Below are 17,323 nucleotides of genomic sequence, written 5' to 3'. Positions count from 1 at the left end.
TTGGGCTTGGTTTGGGTTCCCTGGAACACAGACATCCAGCTGCTGCTTCAGATCATCTATAGCTCCCTGCAGCAGTCACAGCCAGAGGAGTTTGGGTGTTTGCTGTGGTCTCTGCTGGTACAAACCATTGGTGGTGTTTAAAGCTGGCACTTTACAGAATCAATCCTGCTAATCCCAGAGCTGCTTAGCCAGGAACCAAGGCAAGATGTTAATGACATCCATGCACACACATGCACACCTGTGTTCTGATTGCTTTGATTGTGGAAATACCTGGGGTTTGTGGATATGTGGGGTCCCTTCCCCTCCTCTGTTTTCTTTTCCCTTCTTAGTTCCCTGCCTCTTAACACAGGACTGAGATCTCATCATGTTTTGGTGATATCTCTGGTGTAGATGGTGGTGGGACTGTGAGGGATTGCAGGGCTAGGAGAGAGGAGGGGGAAAGAAGAAATGAAGCATAGAGCTGTGAGAGCAAACACACCCCACCAAACTGCACAGACTGAGCCTGAGATTTTGCAGGATTTCTGGTGACACTTCTGCAACGAAAGAAAAATGATAATATATGTGGTAGAGGATGAAATGGATCTGGGGCTGCAGCTGTGAGGATCAAGTGAGATAAATTGAATGACAAATGCATCTCTGGGTGGAGATAAATATGCAGCAGCTATAAGAAATAAATATTTTAGAAAGGGGGAGTGAGAGTGGGACAGGCTTCACCAGCAGAAGAGTAGTTTTGCTGATGATCCCTTTGTACTTGTTTGCTGGGCTGTTTGCTTTATGGGAAGGGGCAAAGGTGCTCAGTTTAACTCTCATTTTTCTCAGTTGAATGTCTAATGGCAGGTGGGCATATGCTGTGGATAAAGGAACAAGAAAAGCCCCTGGTGCTTGCTAATGGGGGATATTCCCCATGTGTGCAGCAGATCCTGCAGCAATATCCCCATCAGGACAGCAGTGTCCTGGCAGAGAGAGGCCAGGGGTGGCTGTCACCTCTTGATTAACATTTAATACTTTAACATTTAATACTTACCCACAGGTAGCATCAAGCCAATGTGTAAGCTTGACAGGAGGGAGGCATCTTCCTCCTTCCCCCAGCTCTGTCTCTTGGGGCAGAACACTTGAAGCCTTCAGTAGAGAAGTCAGTGCTGTAGTTGCTGACCAGAGACCATTTATCACAACAGCATCTGCAGGTCCCAGCTGAGATGCAGCTTCCATTGTGGTTAATCACTTTCTTTTGCCTTGTTGGATCTCTACATCAAGTGTCTGTGTGGGGTCTGCACCTAAGGGTGGCTCTAGGCTTGGTGGCTGTCTTAGGGTGGCTCTAGCAAAGAGCTTGGGCTGCAGAATGTGGGCAGCACCCCAGAGCCCTGGCCTGGGCTTGGTGAAAAACTGTTTAGCAGACAGTGTAATCAGCTGGAATTGAAGCCACTGAATCCTCCCAGCCCGGGGTGTTAGGACCCCCAGGACTGATGCAGGGGATAGATCAGAGGATGGGATGAACAGAAGGGAGGAGATGCCCCATGCTGTCCATCACTGGGAAATGTTTGGGGTTTTTTTTTTTGCTGATGGGATCTGTTTATGGAAACTATTACATTGCTTTCATCCTCCTCTCCTTTTCCTCCTCCTCCTCCCAGCTAAAATCTTTCCTGAAGGAATGCAAGGTTGCCAACTACTGCAAGCCCATCAGGCAGCTCCTGGAGAAGCTGCAGGAAAATGCTGCCTACATCACCAGCAGACGTCAGAAAGCTGCCTTTGGAGTGGCCAGCAGGGAGGCTGTGGTGAGTCTGCTGCTTCACTTTGGGAGTGTGGGGTGAGGAAGATGTGCACAAACAACTCAGGAGGGCTCTGATGCTATAGCTGTTGAGACTCTGCAGCCTCATGGGAAATATGGTCCATAAATTATACCCTTCTCTTATTTATAACACACACATATGCATAGAAGTGCATTGCTTTGCTGGGCCATCTCCCTTGGTGAGTTTCTTGGCTTTCAACATCCCATTCCTGATAGGTAGGTGCCAGTTTGTCCCTGAAGTAATAGGATGGGTTCTGCTGCCTCTCTAAGCTTGTTGTTTCCACCTAGTCTGCTTGAAGCTTTTTTTTTTGTTTGCTTTTTTTGGTCTTTTCCTTTGTCCCATCCTTCTTTGGGGACCTGTTGACCTTGCCTGAACTGAGGGATTTGAAATCCAGGGTTTTGATCTGGTTTTGAAGTGACTTAAGTAGAGTGTGTTTGGTTCTGTAAATGCCATCCTGGGTTGGACTGGAATTATGCTTCCTGTCTGGAGTGAAGTGGTTGGGGTTTTGTTGGTTTGTATTTTTTGTGGGCAGTTCTGTGATCACCCACACACTCTGCAGAGGGCCCTGCTCCTGAGGAGCAGGGGGAATGGCCCACTCAAGACTTATGTGGGATGAAAGAGCTGTAGTTGCTCATCTTTTGTGCCCAGAGTCCATTTTTGGGGGCCCAGGTGGCCCTGTGTTTTCCCCAAAACACCTTTTTCAAGCAAATGAAGTAGATTCTCAAGAAATACCAAAGCTCCCCCAGAGACTGGGCTTCCCAGAACAATTTGGAGTCTCCTTCAGAGTCTGGGTTGAGTTTGCTGGGCTGTCCCCAAGGTATGTGGGGCATTGGCACTTGTCATGAGCAATCTCTGCCAGAAAAGGGGAGGAGGAGAGGGAAGGGGAGGTATCTGCATGTCCTCCTTGCCAGCAAAAGCAATTGAAAGCAAATGCTCTCTGGTTATCACATCCCTGCATTCATGCCTCCTGCAGTATAGAGAGCAGAGCCCAAAATCTGAGCTAATTCTTCTCATGCAACAGACTGAGATGCTGCTTTCATGGGGGCATCACAGCACAGCTTGCCCTAGAAAGGTGGGGTTTACCTAAGGGTCTGTAGTGAATCACTGTAAAAAAAAAAAACAAACAAAAAACCAGCCTGGAGGCTGAACTTGGTGCTCATGGTACAATTTCAAACTTCAGATGAAGGGAACCCTCCTCTCATCCCTGGAATTGTGAACTGGGGGGATGTGTTCATGTTCAGATGTGTTCATGTTCAGATGTGTTCATGTTCAGATGTGTTCATGTTCAGATGTGTTCATGTTCAGCCTGACTCCTTCCCACTTTATTTGAAAAATGGAGAATTTGACCTCTTTTTTTTTTTTTTTTTTTTTTTTTTTTTTAATTTGTAAGAAGCAGGGTAATGTTTGAGCTGGGAGGTTTTTCTGGCAGGTGGATGATGATCTTTTTTGTTACCTGTGTGCAGACAGGTGCTGGCAGTGTGGACTGGATCCCTGCTGGCTGTAGCTTGACAGCACAGTGATGCAAAACCAGTAACAGAAGGAGAATTTCAGCTGGTTAAAGTGGGTGTGATGTCAAAATTCCCACTGAGGTGTTCTGACTAGAAGGATGGGAGCATTTTAATGCTTTTGTGTTATCTGGATCCCTTGTAAAACCAAGAGAGCTGGGTCAGACAGAGCAAACAGACTTTTGCTCTCTGGGAAGCAGAGCTTTCTCTGAAGCTGTCTGTACCAAGCAGCATCAAGAAATCACCTGATTGCAGCTGGCAGCCTGAGAGGAGCCTGATCTATAAATGGGGTGACTCTGTACTCCTGGGGAAGCACTTCTCCTGCCCTGGGATGGGCACTCAAGCCCTGCTGTCTGGTGGCTGGAGCCAGACAGCAGCCCTGGAGCTGTGTTACAAGCAGTCCCCTGGGGCTTTGTGAGCCTGGGACCCACCAGAAAGGGCCTTTTTGGCTCCATGCAGTATAGATCCTGTGCCATTAGAGTGCAGGTGACACGAGGTGGGCACCATTTCATTGCCAAGGTTCATCTCCTGGTGCCAGCTGCAGAGACCACAGATCATCCCCACTTCCCTCCCTGCTCAGGGGCTAAATCAAGATGTGTTTCACTTCCCAACACACTCTGGGTTCTTCCTTCCTTGGGTAAGGCAGGAACTCTGGGCTGCCATCCATGGCAGAGCCCTCCCTCTCTGTCTTCTTCATACCCTGCTCTTTAAGCACCCTTTTTCCTGCATCTTGGCTCCCAGGCTGCACCCAGCACACTCCAGCTCCCTAGTTTTGGGGCTCAGCTTGGTGTTTTAGGGATCAGCTCCCCAGAAGCAGTTGATTTGGGATCTGCTGAAGGGTGTTTGAGCAGCTGCTGTGAAGATGCTCTGACCTTTTGTTCCCACCCTCAAAAAAAGGGGTATTGAGCACACAGAGCTGCCTATACACACCTCTGGATTTCTTCCCAGCCCTGGACTCAAGATACTCTTTTGGATCCATGTCTTGGTTCCTGTTGCTCATCCCCTTCTTCCTTGACCTGTTTCAATTCCTACTTGTATGTAATGTCTTTCTGCTTCCATTAGCTTCACTTTTTACTGTGGGCTAACACAAAGCCTCCTGGCACTGTGATAATCCAGTTAACAGGGAGAGTTCTGGGTGGGTTTTAAGTTAAAAGGATGCTGGCAGGTTAAGAAAAGTCTATGTTAATCTGACATATCAGCACCCCCCCCTTTCAGTACTAACACTCCAATGGATGGAAGAATTTGTAAAAGACAAGAAAAGAATTTGTAACCATCTCCTTTGCTTTTCTGATGGTGTTTGCACCTCCATATTCTCCCTGCTTGGAGAGCAGGAACAGGCTGGGCATTTCTTCATGCTCTGCTCCCTCAAGGCTGGGATTAATCCAAGACCCTGTGGGGAAAGTTGGTTTCAGAAATCAAGACTTGGCTGTAGAACAGGGGGAAAAGGCAGGCAGGGATCTTTGGTGCTTAGGTCTTGTAAATACTTGCATGAGATTTTTCTGAATTAAACAAGGAGGAACTGTGCAGGTGATCAGATACCTTCACTGAAGGAGAAGGGCACAATTTTTTTTCCTGATGGCTCAGGATGAAATCAGATCTGTCCCTTTGATTCCTACCTTCAGGTTCCAGTTGAGGTAATGTCTTTTTTGGCACAGCAGCATCTGAATTGACTTCTGTAACTGGGTCTTCTCACCAGAGCCGGAGTAGAAGTGAATGTTCAAGGCCAGGGTGGTACCAGTGGATCCCAGAAGGCACTGAGCTGATCTTAGGAGAGCTTATTGGGAGTTCTCAGCAATTCTGAGAATCAGGCTTCTTCTGGGAGAGTGAAATAGGCAGCTGGGAACAAACCACATTTCAGGTCCCCCTGCTGGGAAAATGTGGTGAATTTCCATAAGCTAAAGCATCTCAATCCCCACCAGGTCCTTTAGGAGGACCTTCTGCTGCCCTTCAGTACCATGGGCATCCTGTCTTTTGGTCTTGCATAAGTAAAGTGTTGTTTGGCCAACCTCTGCATTTCATCTTTTGGCTTTCTTTGATCTCCTTGCAGTGCCCCAGCAGTGCTGTACCTGAGGAGAGCTGTCAGCCACCCCATTCCTGACTCAGTAGTTGCTTAAATCTGCAATTCCCTGCAATTCCCACTTCATCCTGCTTGAATTCTCAGTTGTGCTTGCCAATTTCCTACCCAGAAGCTGGGAAAAGGTGGTTCGGGAAAGAATCTCAAGCTCTGCACTCATCTCCCTTAGTTTGTATTGGAAAAACTGCTTTGAAAACCTTTCTGAAATTTTCCCCTCCTTCTCTCCACAGGAACAATGGGAGAAGCAGGTGAAAGAGGAGGGGACACCTCTGACCAAGTATTATGCTCAGTGGAAGAAGCTGAGAGAGAAGGAGATACAGCTGGAAATCAGTGGCAAAGAAAGAGTAAGAATGATATTTCTGAACTCTGAACATCACCTCTGCTTGGTACCTGAGGGCAGCAGGGAGAGCAGTTGTGTGTCCTGGGGAGGTTGGGTGACAGCTCAGCTGTGTCTGAGCAGCTTATTGTGGATTTTGTGATTCGAATTGAGGCCTCATTGGGGATGTTACTTTTGGGACAAGTATTTGCTGCAGTTTGGAAGTGTAGACTCTGCACACAGCTCCTGCTCTCTGTGTTCCCAAGCCTTCTCACCTGGCTTTAGGCACTTTGCTTCATTTTTTTGCAAGTGGTGTGGCTTTCTTGATAGTAAAACAGAACAGGGGAGCTCATCCAGGCCTTTAGCTCTTTTCCCAGCTCTGCAGAATGTGACTGGGTTGCCAGGCTAAAACCTAACTTGGCAAGAAAACAGGGAGGGGAACATTTTCATTTCATTTGCCTCACTTTCCAGCAAAGGGAGTATCAGAGATGAGTTCTGGTTTGTATTTCCTTATTCCACCCCATACTGGGAGGGGGTTTGGTTGTCAGGGGGGACTGGGGAAGGCTCCTTGGCCACTGCTTCTGGCACTGGAAGCCTCAGGAGGTGGGGGTGGGAGCTGCCTGGCATTAGGAGCCTGCAGGAAAGCTGTCTGGGTGCTCAGGCAATGGAAGTGGCTGAGCTGGGGAGCAGGAAATAGATGTAATTGGTGTCTGCAGCCTGTGCTGGGGAGCAATTAAAATAATCGATGGGATGTGAGGAGGGTTGGCTCTGAGCCAAGTCCCAGGGCATGGTAAAAGACCTGGGAGATCCTAGGAACTCTCTGTTCCCAGCCTGAGGTCAGGAGAGGAGGCTGAATTTTTCCCGGGGCAGCCCTGCAGAGGGAAGGGAAAGGAAGTGATGGGTGTGAGTGGGGCCCAAAACTGTCCCTGCTGCTGTGAGCTGACACTTCCCTGGTACTCCAGAGGTTATCCCAAGGGATGAGGAGATCAGGCCTCAATGGAGACCAACCCCCACCTCACCTTAGAGATTGGAGAAGAGCTGGAGTGGGGGATTAGAGAGGGGTGGAGAGCTTGAGGGGGGATTGCAAGTCCCAGGAGGGTGAGTTCTGAAACCAGAAGTCTGGAGGGCAGAGAGAGGGACTTGTTTTTCATGGGGCAAGTGGTCTGAACAGCTAAACTGTAGAGAAGAGCCAGAGGGTTAGCTTTCCAGCAGGCCTGTGGCTGCCTGGCATCTTTGCTGGGTGAATGGGGCTGTTGTCTCTCTGGGTGGGGTCTGGCAGCTTAATGATGCAGCATTGTGAGCCCCAGCAGGAGAGGGAACACCAGGAGGCCCATTAGAGCTGGGAAAATCCATGTCCCATTAGCAGCCATTGGGAGGGAAAATAATAGTAACAACAACAAAAAAATCAGCCTGGCTCTCACTGCCAGGAGCTGCAGCTTGCCTTGTGGGACAGCCCTGACCCCCAGTGCCTCTTCCATTTGCTTTTCCCCCTGGTTTTTAATGGGATGTAAACTAATCAGCTTGGTGAGACTCAGGAGATAGCAACCCTCTAGCTGGGGATTAAAAGGCTGCCCCCCAAATTACCTAATTAGTGTGATGAACACAGGCTGGGGCTGTGAGCTTTGCCTCAGCACAAGGCTCATTCCTTTGCTTTGTGATCACCCCACAGCTTCTGGGTTTTCCTGGTGCTTTTATTTTGAGGTGCTTCTCTTGAAGGCACTCCTGGGGAGTCTCAGAAAGTTGGAGATATCCCAGCTCAGCATGAATCAAGACCAGGAGGTCCTTTTCACCCTGCTGGCTTTAAACTCAACCAGTGCTGATGTCACCTGTAGGCTGCCTTTGGGAATGGGGACTTGGCAGTATGAAAACACAAAGAAGTCCCAACTAACAGCTCCAGCCAACATGCCCTGCACACAGGACACTGGAGACATTTTTCTCTTGCTCCCTTCAGCTGGAGAAGGCTGTTCACATCGTGTCCATGAGACATTTGACCTGTCCACATCTCCACTTTAAAGTTTCCATGCAAGTTTCCATGTTCCATGGAACCATCCCTCGCTTAGGACGTGTCAGGAAGGAGGATATGACCTTGGGTGATTTTTACATTTCATTTACTGGTCACTCCAGCAGTAAATCACCCTGATCCATTTTAGTTTCTGAGACCTTTGTGCTTTATTTCTCTCACTGAATCAATATTTCTGGAGCATCTCTGCCCTCCCACTCTCCATAAAGTTATATATAGCAGAACAGATGAGAGGGGTGAAGCATGAGCCTGCCTTGTCCAGCAGAACTGGTAGGGGCTTTTTTTTTTTTTTTTTTTTTTTTTTGCACCAAAGCATCTCTCCTGCCCCAGGATGGAGCAAACCACCCTAGGGGAGGGGACACTTGGAGTGTCGTGTCCTCCAACATTCTTTTCAGCAGTGACTCTGATTGCTGCATTTTGCTTCCCAGCTCTGTTCTCTGGCATCCCAAAAGTGCTGTTTGGAGAGGCAGTTGTGTCTCTGTAGGGCTGGTGGAAGGAGGGGAACATCTCACAGGGGAAAGAGCAGGTGGGAAGCAGATCTCAAATTAAGACCCTGCAAATGATGGGTTGGTGATTTGCTCCCCTCTCCCTGGCCAGCTTCTGACTTTCCATCCTGGTGCTGCAGGTTATTGCTTGTAAATGCTCAGCTCCCAGAATCAATACTGCCCAGCTGGGGACCATAACCATGGAACAGGCTGGGAAAAACTGCTGGAATTGGCTGCAGGAGCAAACGTGCATCCATCCCTGTGTCTCCTCTCCCTCTTTTTCCCTCTCTGCTGTCTGCACAGCTTGGAGGAAGCTCAGAGGAGGGATGGAAGTGGTCAGAATGTGTTGAGGGGTGGTCTGAAGGGTGGGAGAGAGCAAATGAGTTATTACTGACCAGGGTGAATGTTTCCAAGCAAGTTAATGTCTGCTAATGCTTGAGTGCTTCCCAGGAGGTGTGCAGCCAGGCAGGGCCAGCAGGCAGCTGATGAGCAGAGAGCACTTGGGATTTAATTTGCATTCTGATTATCTTTGCCCTGCTGGCCTGAGCCCTTGCAAGTAAATCCTCCCCTTAATCCCCCTCCGGAGAGGTGTAAAGAGCAGTGAGGTGGTGTCAATTGCAAGTGCTTAATGGCATTGATATTGGCTCTCTGCAGCAGGGAGGCTCTTGGCCCATTGATCTCCAGAAGGGGAGAAGCCCTGGTGTAGAGACCCAAAGCACCTCCAGCACCTCCCCACTGAACTCTGCTCAACTCCCCCAGCCCAGCATTGCTGTCACTGTCCCAACTTCTGCTTTGGTGGGAAACTTCTCCAGGGGTGACCAGAACAGTGCTGCCCCCAGGGCCTGGCATGGCTTTGGGTCCAGAGATGTAGGACAGCCAGCTTGCCATGGCTGTTCTGCATTTTAACCCATGCTAAGGCACCAGCAGTAGATGGCCCATAAAAAAAAAAAGCAGTTTATTAGGTGAAGATCAGCAGAGCAGTGGTGCTTGGCATCCCTCACCTCTGTCACTGACTCACAAATCTCCTGCTCCCCTGGCTGCCAGCAGGCAGACACAGTTGTTTTTGCCAGTGTGGCTTGCAAAGCCAAGTTCCTGTGTTGAAGCTCAGCATTTTATGTTTAGAAGTACAAATTAAGGTTGTTCTTATTGTTGGTTTTGGGTTTTTCCAGCTTGAAGATTTGAACTTCCCAGAAATTAAGCGTAGGAAGCCAGATGAAAGGAAGGAAGAAGACAAGAAGGAATTCAAGGATCTCTTTGAGCTGGACAGTGACTCTGATGAGGAGAATGATGGATTTCCTATAAAAGGTATGGACACACCTTCTCCTTGTCCAGAAGCCTGTGTGATGTGGGGCAGCACAGCCCTGGCCTACAGGGATGCCTGTTCCACACACAGTGAAAGAGACAGAGCACAGGATGATGATGCCTTCTGGAACCTTTTTAGACTGACAGCCAGGAGGTAACTGGGAGCCTTTCCTCTTTCTCACCCTCTCCTACTTTGTCACTCCAGCTCCTTTTAAAGCTCTACTCCTTCATTAGGATTTTTCTTTACATGACCTGTTCTCCTTGTCACACCTTTCTTTTGTCACAGACACTGACCTCAACATGACAGACTCTGCTTTCAGAGGCTTCCAAGTAGCAGCCATGGTTTATATTAGAAAAAAATTATTTACTGTAGGAGTGGTCAAGCATTGGAACAGGCTGCCCAGGGCACTGGTGGAGTCACCATCCCAGTCAAAAAACCTGGAGATGTGCCATTTGAGGACATGGTTAAGTGGGCATGGTGGTGTTGGGTTGATGGTTGGACTTGATGATCTTCAGAGTTCTTTTCCAACCTTACTGATTCTATATTGTGATTCCTAAAGGGTGAGTGCCCATATCCCATGCAGGTTCTGGGTTGAATTCTCACCTTGCAGAACACTTCTTTATGTTCTGTCTTTCTGCACTGTGAGGGGAGGTGCAGAAATCCACATTTTGTTTCCTCCCCTTTAAAAGCAGAAGGAGGATGTTGTTCCACCTGGCAGCATGCTGGGCCTTTGCTGTATACATCATGGCAAACAACATGTGATCATAGGGGCTGGCTGCCAGAACAAGGAGCTTTGATGGAAGAATGGTTCTCCTCTCCTGGCATGTGCTTCTGATTTATTTATTTTATAGTGACTGATGTTGCAAGTGTTCTTGACAAGCCCTGGAAGTCCAGAGCCTCCAGAGCAAAGGGAATGATGTCACTCTCTGGCTGTCACCACGAGGGGGCCACAGTAAATTGTGGAACCTGCCTGAGAAGTTCACCACTTAGTTTGGAGCAAAAACTTCAGATATTCTTTTATTTTTTTGTAACTTGCTCTGCTTGTGTGAGTTCCTACAGCTGTGGTTCCTGAGCTACCATCACCAGTGCCAGAACTGGGTCTTGCCTTCCAGCATCCCCCCAGCTGCCTCTCTGGAGCCTCTGTGCTTTGTAGGGGGTTTTCTGGAGAGAGGGAACAGGTCCTGAAGGCAGCTTCCACCTCAGGGACCAGCTCTGCTCAGCCCCACCATGGGTCACCAAGGAGCCAGCAGAGTCCTGGGGCTGTGAAGCCTCCTCCAGGCAGTGGTGGGACTCGAGCAGGAGGCTGGAAAAAGGGAGATGGGATGCAATGAGCTCTTGTTCTTACTCTGCATGGGGTGTGAGATGTTCCCAGCCCTGCTCTGCAGTCAGTAAGAGCTGGAGATGGGAATCAGAGCAGCCACTGCTTCCATGTCCTGCAGTTTCCCTCTTTGTGGCCATTGCTCTACCAGGTGGGAAGATGCAGGAAAATTTGGGAGGCCTCAGGATTTACTGCTTCACCTGTGAGGTTTGAACCCCTAACCACCTCCTCTCTTCAGATGAGGCAACAGGAGAGGCTGGGACAGTGCAAGGACTTGAATCAGCCTCGTGCTACTTCCAGGATGTTGAGTGAGCAGCTGATGGTAGAAATCCAGGCAGGAAGATAAAACATCCCAGATGAACCTTTTGGAAGAGGAAAACAAGAAATAAAGCTGAGAATGCCCAGGAATGACCTGGAAATGTGACAGGGAGGGACCTGGTCCAAGAGAAGTTGGTGTTCTGAAAAGTACCCATGGGACTGAGGTGTTGTGGGGTTCTGGGGAGCTGATCAGAGCAGATCAGCCCTTCTGACACAACATTTTCCAGGTGTGGGCAGGAAGACGTGGGGCTGGTGGGCTTACACCCTCCCTGCTCTGGGAATGGAAGCAGGAGATTGGTTTGGGAATGCCAAGGGTGATGTGGGAAAAGAACAAGAGGCTCAGTGGAAGGTTCAGCCACCCCCAGGGATGTCCATGCTCTCCTCATTAGCAAGGCTTGGCAGCAGCACCCAAAAACTGTGCAGAGTTCTTACTGTAAAGAGCCAGCCCCAGAGTACTGGGGATAGGGAGGTCTCTGCAAAGAAAGGGGAGGGACTTCTGGAAAGGAAGGAATTCCCTGCCAGAAAAGTCCTAAATGGATAGTCACAGTGTCTGCTGCTGTAACTCATCCTCTTAGATGGATTAAATTGGTCAGGGTGGTTGCCCTGGTCTGGAAAACTTCCCTCCCCATGATGATTGCTCCATAAAAGTCTGGATTTCAGAACCTGCTGCTGGTGCAGGATGATTGTGGCTTTCTGGTGGGATATTGGCTATGGAGATACAGGGATATTGGACACAAATGTCTCCCATCCCTCCCTAACCACAGCATTTGGCTTGGCAGGATCATTCCTGTGTTGACAGGACATTCTTCTTCCCATCAGCAGTTGTTTTGGCCTGTCAGATCCCAGACCAAATTCACAAGAGTGGAAAGTTGCCTGCTAAAAGCCAGGAAATCATCAGTTTTCTGTTATTTAGCTGCTGTTTAAAGCCCCCCTTTTCCTTTTTATTTAAAGTACTGAACCAGTGAAATGTTGATCTCAGTTCATCCTCTCTCTGGCAGAGGGTTGGCCTGGAGGGTGGCTGAGGCAAAGCCACTGCAAGGCAAAGCCTCTTGCTCATTAATTAACTTCTACTTCAAAGACTTCTTGTATTTCTCAGAGCAGAGCAAACTTCTGAAGAGCTCTTTCCATCCCAGGCAGGGACTGGAAGGGTCATTTTTCCCCAAAAGAGAGGGCATCTCCTTTTTCTCCCAGTTTGCCACCAGTCAGATTGCGTGGGGGGGAGGTGGAGGGGTCTCTTCTCAGGGAACCTGCATGAAAAATCCAGGTACAATAATTAAGACAGAGGGAAAGATTCCTGGACACAGAGGGGGTGATTGAGACAGGAATTTGGGTTCAGGTGCCCAGGTTGGGTCCCTTGTGGCTCTCCCTGGTTGCTTTGTTGTGCTCCACACCTGAGTGTTGGAAGCAGGGTGTTGCTGGGTGCAGAGAAAGGAAGGAGAGGGATGAATTTGCAGTCAGTTTTTCATCTCATGGATTTTAGGGGAGATTCCCCATCCCTCCTGCAAGGTGGAGCTGGAAGCTGCCTGCTGGTTTCAGCAGGGTTGGACACCCCAACAGAGCCATCCCATCACAACAAGCTGCCCTCTGGGCTGGAGAAAGCATTTGGGAGGCAGGAGAGGGGCTTTTGCTGGAGTCTGAAGAAAGAAGAGAAACAAATTTGCACATTTCAGGAACCCCCCGAGCAGGGAAGGGTGGAAAAAAACCCCAGAGCTGGGGAGGGAGGAACCTTGGATTTGATCAATCTTTGTATCACTGGTGGGGGTGGGGAAGTTCATGTGTTCTTCTCATTTAGCAGCTGACAGTTCTGCAGCAGCAAAGGCTCCTGGAAATTATTAATGGCTTAGAAAGAGGTGCTGGGCTGCTTCATCATGAGGCAATTAAAGGCAAGAAGGGAGCAGCTCCCTGGGCTGAGCTGTAATGAGTGATGTGGCCAGGTTGGGTGTCAGTTGTGGCTCTAATGAACACGAGCAGCTTTCTTCATTTATCCCTCACATAATCAAATTACTGCAGTTTCATGTCAGAGCAGTGGGGGCCAGGGGTGTGGAAGGTGAGCTCAGACATTTCCATTCCCTCACAGAATCCTCGTGGTCCTTCTGGGTGGGGACTTTGCTGCTGAGAGCTGTCAGGATGAGGAGGAAGAGGGGAGCAGCAGTGCTTAACCTGAGCACCTTCTGCTCCTCTGGAGCCTTCCTGGTCCTCAGGAGCCTGAGCTCTGTCTGTGCCCATCCATGGGCTGAGCTCAGGGGAGCAGGAGGCTGAAAAAAAGTTGAGTAAATTCCTCTTTAGCAGCACAGAGGAATCACCTGAGGGCCCCACACACATTTCCTGCCCATGCCTGGTTTCTCTGCACACTCTCCAGCTGAGTTGGTACCTGGCTCTGTGGATGCTGGGTGGATGAGCTGTGTCCCTCTGGGCTGCTCGGGTGGCTGTGATCAGCTCTGTCACCCACCTCCTGCCCAGTGGGTGCTCTCTGCCTGGCTGAAGGGACCCAGGAGAGCCCCAGTCCCTGAGCTGCAGTTTCCCAGCCCCTCGGGGGGCAGTGGCAGAGGCTGAGCTGGCAGAGGGGGGAGGATGGGGAGCTGGTTCTGTATCCAGTTGAGTGAGCAACACAGGTCAGGTGCTGAGGAGGAGGATGGGGCAAAAATCAGATGCCACTGTGGGGTCCAAGAATGGCACCATGCAGATCCCCAGCCTGATTCCATGCAGGGTCTGAAGTGTGAATAAACAGCTCCCTGAGCAGCTCTGTAAGCAGAGGCAGGAGCCTGCAGCACTGAGCTGTGATGACTGGAAGGGGGCAAAAGCAGCTGTGGTTATTCTGCTCCCTCCAAGAATTTGTATTCTGTCATTTTAATGCCTGGTGACTCAGGGGAAGCACCCAGAGGATTTCCTGCCAGGCTCCCTTGGACCTGGCGAGCCCTCTGCAGAGGGAATTTGCAGCAGTTTCTGTTCCTAGAGCTTTCTGTTGTGAAAAACAGAGGCAACGAAGCTAAGAGAGGTTTTACAAGGATGTCCTGGACCAGAAAGCCTCCCCCTCTTTTCATTTGAATAAATCTCTGGAGGGGTGGATGTGGGTACCCAGACACAATTTCTCAGTGGAACCCCCTCTTGAGTTCTTCTGCTTCTTGCTGTTCAGTTGGTTCATTTCTTCACATTGTGCTCTTCTGTCTTCCTCTCCTGTCCCTCTGAGCTGGGCAAACCATTGGTATCTTCATGATGGACATAGGGGTGCTCCTTAGCACCCAAGGTGGCAGCAGATCCTGGGCTTTTTAGCAGTAAAACCCCACTCTGGGTTTCTGAGGTGATTTCTGAGACTCTCTGTGCCCTGGCCTCTAGCAGGTGCCTCTGAAATTATAAATTCATCCTTCTCTGGGCCTCTGGTGCAAGGCACATGGGTTTGGGAGGACTTTTGGGGGAAATTCAGTACTTCTGTGGCTCTGGGGTGGGGGCACAGGGCTGCTGGTGTGATCCTGTGATGCTCTGGATGGTGCCACTTACACAGCAAAAATATTTGCAGGTAAAGACAAAGCCAAGGAGGTGTCAGATGAGAGTTCAGAAGCAAGCAGCAAGGAGTATGGTGAGGATGATGATGAAGAAGAAGGGGAGTATGAAATCGAGGATGAGGAGGAGGAATTAGAAGAAAACAGTGACTCTGATGGTAAGAAGTGAAGTTGGGCAAAGGGGAAGGGAATTGGTGACAGCCTGAAGGCTCCTGTGCGTTTGGGGGGCTCCCCTGCAAAGGAATTATTTCTTTTCTCTGCTGCTGCTGTGAGCTGGGGGGTGTCAGGAGGGAATTCTACACATGCCCTGGGCAGGGAGGTGACAGTTCTGAGTTAATTCTGAGGAGGGCACGAAAGGGTTAAGGTCCTGGCAGGCCTTGCTCTAAGGAGGCTCCGGTCCCTTTCATCTCTTGTTCAGGGGCCTCCTGCAGAGAGGCTCAAACAAACTCTTGAAGTGCAGCCACCCCACCAGGGGACAGAAACTTTGCTTGGAGGCTCTCCCCAGGTTACCCACGAGTGGGGGTGTGGAGGGAGCAATCTCAGCAGTGCCTGGGGGGTACCCGGTGCTGCACAGGGGAGGAACCCTTGAGTTGCTGCTGAGTAACCCTTGAGTTGCTGCTGCTCGACAGCTGCTCCCAGCATGGGATTGGTGGCAGAGCTTGTCCGAGCCCTGCATTCCCCTGAAGCAGGGAGTGGTGTTGGGCAGGTTGTGCACAGCCCCTTGCTCCTGAGCAGTTTGAAGCTGCTGCCCCGAGACAGAATTGGTGAGAGGTGAATGGGGAGAGCTCCGGAGCTCCCTGCCAGCTCTGTCCTTTGGGTGCCACTGCCTTGGGCCTTTGTAGGAGAGGCCTCTGCTCCTCAGCCACCGAGTGTGATGTGGGGAACAGCCACAAAAGCTCCTGTGTGCAGGATTTCTTTATTGGTTTGGGGCACAGGGAGAGCAAGAAGGGGGAAAGAGCCCAAGGGAGAGGCAAATCTGCCCGATGGCAGTGGCTGAGTGTGCACACCCAGAGCAGAGATGTGGGGGTGATGCCTCTTCTGGCAGTGCTGTACAGCACACAGCAGGAGTGGGTTCCCTTGCTGCCTCCCCGAGTGCTCAGACAAGCTGAAGGAAAATCACATTTCTGTGGTGTCTGGGGGAGCAGGAACACTGATCCATCCCTCCTGCACTCCGAACAGCAGCTTCCTGCACAGGGGCTGCAGGAGCAGAGCTTGGAGCCAGCAGAGACTCTCAGTGCCTGGACACAGGGATAGCAGGAGGAGCAGCTGAAGGGCACTGGGAGCAGGGAGAGATCCAGTCTGGCGATTAAAATATTTCAGGCAGGAGGGAACTCGGGGCCACTTCTGCATTTGGGAGCTGTGCAGTTACCTCTGGCAGCTCCCTCCTGGCAGCCCAGCAGCTGCTGTGAGTGCTGGAGGGTGGGAGGCACTGCCTGCCCCCTGCCCAGCTCCTATTTTGGGTTTCTGGCTCAGGCACAGCAGTGATTTGGGTCCCCTCTGCTTCCCCTCCGAGAGCCTCAGAGGCAGAGCTGTCCCCAGCACCCTGCACCAGGCTCCAGCGGGAGCTGCAGCGGCGCCAATAAATTAATGAGTGTCTGGGATTAATTAGCAACGGGCTGCCTGGGCTCGCCTCACTCTCCCTCGCAGTAAAGCTGGATTTACACCTCTCACTCTTCCCACCCACAGAGGAAGGACAGGAAGCTGCTCAGCTGTCCCCAGGGTCACAGAAGCAGAAGAGCTGCAGACGGGGGTTGTCACGCTCTGACCTGGATCAGCTGGCCCAGGGAGAGGAGGACATCGTGGAGGATCTGACCCTCTCAGATGATGACTGAGCCCCCTCCCAGCACTGCTGCCCACTGGATCCCCAGCACCTGCAGATGGGCTCAGAGGTGGTAAGAGGTGGGTGGGAGCCCAACCCCAGATACCACCAAGGACTCAATGACACAGCAGAGACACTGCTTGGACTTTTGAAAGGTTTTTTTTGTTTGTTTGGGGGTATTTTTTTGTTGTTGGATTTGTTTTTTTTTTAATACCAGTTTTGTTTTTGATAAAATTGTGGTCACGTCAAAGCCAGCAAAAACTGCTCAGCATAGGCAATAAAAAGTCCTCATTAAAAATCTGTGGCTTTAAACAGCACAGGGCTCAGTTTCAGCACCTGTTGGAGCCTGAGTGAGCTGCCCAAGGGGCAGGACAACTTCTATGTAAGTCCCAGCCAGCCCTGTGGCCCCGTGTTTTGCTCTGGGGTCCTCACCAACCCCTCCTTTTGGCCAAGAAGTTGTTGGGAGTGTTTGGAGCTGTGGGATCTCCCCTGCAACATCAGCAGCTCAGTCAGTTCCATCCAGCTGGCTGGAGGCAGAAGAATTTAACATCAAGTAAGTGCCTGAGGATAAGGAGGGGGAGGGTGTCAGGTCGTGATGGAAGGAGCAAGAGGCAAAACCTAATAATGTAGGAAACATTTTCCTCAGGTGATTGATGGCTGCTGAATTTACATGGGATACATTTGTGTAGCAGAGGGTAACCGAGCCCAGGCTGTGTAACAGAACTGAGATCAAACAATGTGACATAAAAGTCACCTCTTTCTAGGGCCAATCCCAGCTGCTGGTGGTGAACACAATTTGGGGCTCTCAGCCTTTCCTCAGGACCCCACAGGCAACCTCTGCATCACCTGGGGAGCTTCTAGGTGCAGCTTCTGTGTCCTGC

The 17,323-nt window shown here is 50.4% G+C and overlaps 1 protein-coding gene across 1 annotated transcript in view; it reads left to right on the top strand.

The window, feature by feature from the left end:
• Positions 1–16,740, top strand: part of NOC2L (NOC2 like nucleolar associated transcriptional repressor) — a 41,512-nt gene extending 24,772 nt beyond the window's left edge. The window contains exons 15-19 of the mRNA XM_071767380.1: positions 1,629–1,772; positions 5,597–5,710; positions 9,357–9,492; positions 14,641–14,781; positions 16,310–16,740. Of these exons, the coding sequence (XP_071623481.1) occupies positions 1,629–1,772; positions 5,597–5,710; positions 9,357–9,492; positions 14,641–14,781; positions 16,310–16,455 (681 nt within the window). The 3' untranslated portion in view covers positions 16,456–16,740. The remainder of the gene's footprint in view (positions 1–1,628; positions 1,773–5,596; positions 5,711–9,356; positions 9,493–14,640; positions 14,782–16,309) is intronic.
• The last annotated feature ends 583 nt before the right edge of the window (positions 16,741–17,323 follow it).

This window comes from Heliangelus exortis, chromosome 23, assembly GCF_036169615.1.
Source record: "Heliangelus exortis chromosome 23, bHelExo1.hap1, whole genome shotgun sequence".
Taxonomy (NCBI): Eukaryota; Metazoa; Chordata; class Aves; order Apodiformes; family Trochilidae; genus Heliangelus; species Heliangelus exortis.
This window is presented reverse-complemented; position numbering and strand designations above follow the sequence as displayed.